This window comes from Rhipicephalus sanguineus, chromosome 6, assembly GCF_013339695.2.
Source record: "Rhipicephalus sanguineus isolate Rsan-2018 chromosome 6, BIME_Rsan_1.4, whole genome shotgun sequence".
NCBI classification, from domain to species: domain Eukaryota; kingdom Metazoa; phylum Arthropoda; class Arachnida; order Ixodida; family Ixodidae; genus Rhipicephalus; species Rhipicephalus sanguineus.
This window is the reverse complement of record NC_051181.1, coordinates 118,214,358-118,217,780: the sequence shown is the minus strand read 5'-3', so window position 1 is coordinate 118,217,780 and position 3,423 is coordinate 118,214,358. Positions and strand designations below refer to the sequence as shown.

The following is a 3,423-nucleotide window of genomic DNA, read 5'->3' as shown; positions in this document are numbered from 1 at the left end:
AACAAAAACAGTCCTACATAAGGCATGAACGTATAAAGTCAGCTCGTAGACAATTCCAAAGCATATCTGTGTCCTAATGGGATAACGTAATACATTAGACGGAAACTCTGACTTATTTTGTTTTCTACGATTTGGTTTCTGCGATTTATTTTGTTTTCTCTGTGTCATTGGGTGGGTGCTACTTCCTGGTTACTCGTACAGGATGACTACGAGTTCTCACCATTTTTTCTCGACAACCTTTACTTACAACCGAAACACGAAAACGCCTATGTATTTGCGACGCAGTTAGTAGCCAGCAGTTATATATGAGGAGTCAAGAGCGCCGCGGGTCATATTGTGAGTGAATGGGCTTTATAAGCTTTTAAGGATCTCACAAAAGCACACAACCACGGACATTAGTTCTGTGCATATTTAAATGACGAGAACTTATAGGATATACAGACGAAGAATTTTATGATATTTGTACTGTTTATTAAATAGTTAACTAGTCATACAGTTACACACAACATTGGAAAATCACGGTAGCGAAGTACATGTGAAGAAACAATAGTCAAACACGCAGTCATTTGTATAATTTTCTGATGACAAGATACGGTCTCGTCGTTTACGTTAATATGGTGATTACTTCTATAACACGGAGAACTTCAGTGTTCCTCTCTTTCTTTCTCTTGCAGTTTACCTGAACTTCGGAACGACGCTCAAAGCACACACAAGATATCTTTTTCTTGCGCCTGCACGAGCAAATTCATTTTTCCTGGAAAAGTATTTGTCAAACATTTCGTTTTTTCATGACTTAGCTATTTCTATCAACGTACCTCGCGTCAGAGGCGTGCAAGAGGAGATCCAGTTACTTGTTTTTTCTCTTGTTTTCTTTAAATGAAAGTTGACATTTCAATGAGTTACATGTGACAGTGCACGACTGGCAATGGGGATCCTACTTCAACTATTAGGATAAGGTATTGTCAATTGGCCGTTCCACAAATAAGAGGTAACACACCAAGAGAGATAGGAATAAGGGTGACTAATGAACTATTGAAAATAAGAGACGACACTATATACGAATAAATAAAATACTGCATACAAAACATACAGAACACATTGCACATTCCCAAGTAACGCATACAAACAATGAAAAAAGTCTGAGCACGAACAACTGATCTTGAAATATGCAACTACAGCGTGTATGAAAGAATATATTCAGCAAGCACTAACATGTACACAGGTTGGAAGATGTGAACATAACGCGTGCAAACATTGTGCGCGTCTGGGCACTGCCCATACTAAACATACCAGGTATACATGCAAACATGATTAGCGAATTGCAAATGTTTGCGATAATGTATTTTCTTTTTTTTTTCATTTTATTTCGTACCCTCCTGGTCCAAAGTCCTTTCTGTCCTCAGTACCTTTCTCGATACAGAGTAGCCTGCATGTGCCTAAAATGTATATGCCGGTAGAATTCGCTATAGTTCTCTAAATATATCTCTTTGTGGATATTTCAGTTACTTTGTAAAGCATCCTTTCCTTCACAGCTATATTATACGCGAGCTGTGGCCAGCTGTCGTAAACGTGCGCCCTCCTAGCGCTCACACTTGTATTATCTGCACTACGGCTGCTGGCCATCACCTTAACAGGTCATCTATTCGTCGATCCAAGTAATCACCTATATGATCCCTTTTCGCGGACAGATAGTTTCACTTATCTGAAGGACCGAAACGCTGAACATAAGAAGAATACAGGATCGTTAGACATGCATCGCAAGAAAACCGACGAGATCGCTATCGTCAAAAAAAGTTCACAAGCGCAAACACAGTTTGTGAACCCCGCCAACATTGAGGTTCACATTCAGCATCCTGAAAGACACAACCTAATCAGTAGACGCGGTTCTAGATTCGATGGGCGTTGCTCAGCGTTTCATTGACCTTTCTCCTTCGTCTTTTCGGCCAGCGGTGGTCCCGACCTCCCGCCGGCCCTATAAGTCTTCAAGTAGAAGTTCGTGAACAGAACAATGAACAGCACAAGCTGGGCCATCTCGACGCAGCACAGCAATTTCGGGTAGCCGCACTCGAAGAACAAAGGCAGGGACGAGTGGACGAAGAGCACCACGAGTTGCACGATCTGGATGGTGGTGAGGTACTTCTTCCACCAGAGGTACTTCTGCACGCGGGGACCGAGGGCAGCCAGGAAGTAGTACGTGTACATGATGACGTGCACGAACGCGTTGACGCACGTACCGAGCACGGCCTGACCGTCGCTGCCGAAGTTGAGCCAGATCCAGCCGTCGAGCACAACAAGGGCGTGGTGCGACACGTGAAGCTGAGTGATGTGCGTGTACTTCTTGCGGGCCACGAAGAACATGGTGTCCAGGAAGTCGGCGAGGCGCACCACGAAGTACCACCAGTTCAGGCTGACGACGGCCATGTCGCGCTCGCAGTCGGTGCCGATTGGCTGGCAGAGGAAGCTGTATCCGCCGCCGAAGAGAGTCAGCGGCAACATGCGGTACAGAAAGTAGGCGTTCGCGAGCGCAGTGAAGGCGTTGTACGCCAGGATGCCTCGTTTGACGTCGTAAGGCTTGCGATCTCTCATCCACCAGGGGCCGCCTACCTTGGCTACGTACACGTAGCTGATGATCAGCGGTATGACGAAGCTGCCCCTGGTGATGTTGCTGTCCCACGCGTCTATCCGCGTGTCTCGGAGCGACCAGACGTAATCGTAGAGTTCCTTCGGGTACGCTAGCACGGAAGCCATCGCGCCGCGGTTAAAACTCTTGCAGGGTCAAGCAGCCGTCTTGTTCTCGCTCGTCGGTTAGTAGCCGACACACTCAGTCTCCAAATGCAGCGTTCAAATGACGCTGACCACAAGGTACGGTATCTACCTGGCAGTGCGAGAGGTTCAATCACCTGAAACGAAGAAGTTTGGCCTTTGCGCGACGCAGTAGCTCGCGCGTGCGTTTTATAGGCCGTAACGGAAGCGCCGTCGCGTGGTTTGGCACCCGTTCAGAAGGGCAAATGCACTGCTCAATCGGTGCGCTATCGCCCTCGGTTTGCTCGCTTTTGCAATGAATGTGGCGGCGAATATGAGATGAGACCGATGTATCATTTGGTGTCCATGACTCGTGGAAGAGAAGGCATAATACAAGATACTTCGCTTGTGCAATCGTTGGTCGAGGTTGAATCTCGTACATATTAGGTCAGCCTTAAAAGTACGTGCCATTGTTAGTGGAATTTGGAGATTTCAGCTCAGAGCGCAGGGGTTAAAAAGAGACAAGCAACCCTAACCGATCGATTACCGACCTTCAATAAAACATGCAAAATAATGATATATTATGATTGTTCGAACGTTTTGATGATTGTTTGATCATCGCTCCATTCTAACTGCTCATCGCATATAAATGTTTAGTGGTTCAAGTGTCTGCATGAACTA

The 3,423-nt window shown here is 45.9% G+C and overlaps 1 protein-coding gene across 1 annotated transcript; it reads right to left on the bottom strand.

The window, feature by feature from the left end:
- Positions 1–1,909: 1,909 nt before the first annotated feature.
- Positions 1,910–2,770, bottom strand: LOC119397493 (elongation of very long chain fatty acids protein 4). The gene has a single exon (XM_037664918.2). It carries the CDS (start codon positions 2,746–2,748, stop codon positions 1,915–1,917), a length of 834 nt encoding a protein of 277 aa, XP_037520846.1. The 5' UTR covers positions 2,749–2,770; the 3' UTR covers positions 1,910–1,914.
- Positions 2,771–3,423: the final 653 nt, after the last annotated feature.

Excerpts from the sequence above, each read along its gene's own strand:
- LOC119397493 (XM_037664918.2), bottom strand. The coding sequence starts at position 2,748 with ATGGCTTCCGTGCTAGCGTACCCGAAGGAACTCTACGATTACGTCTGG.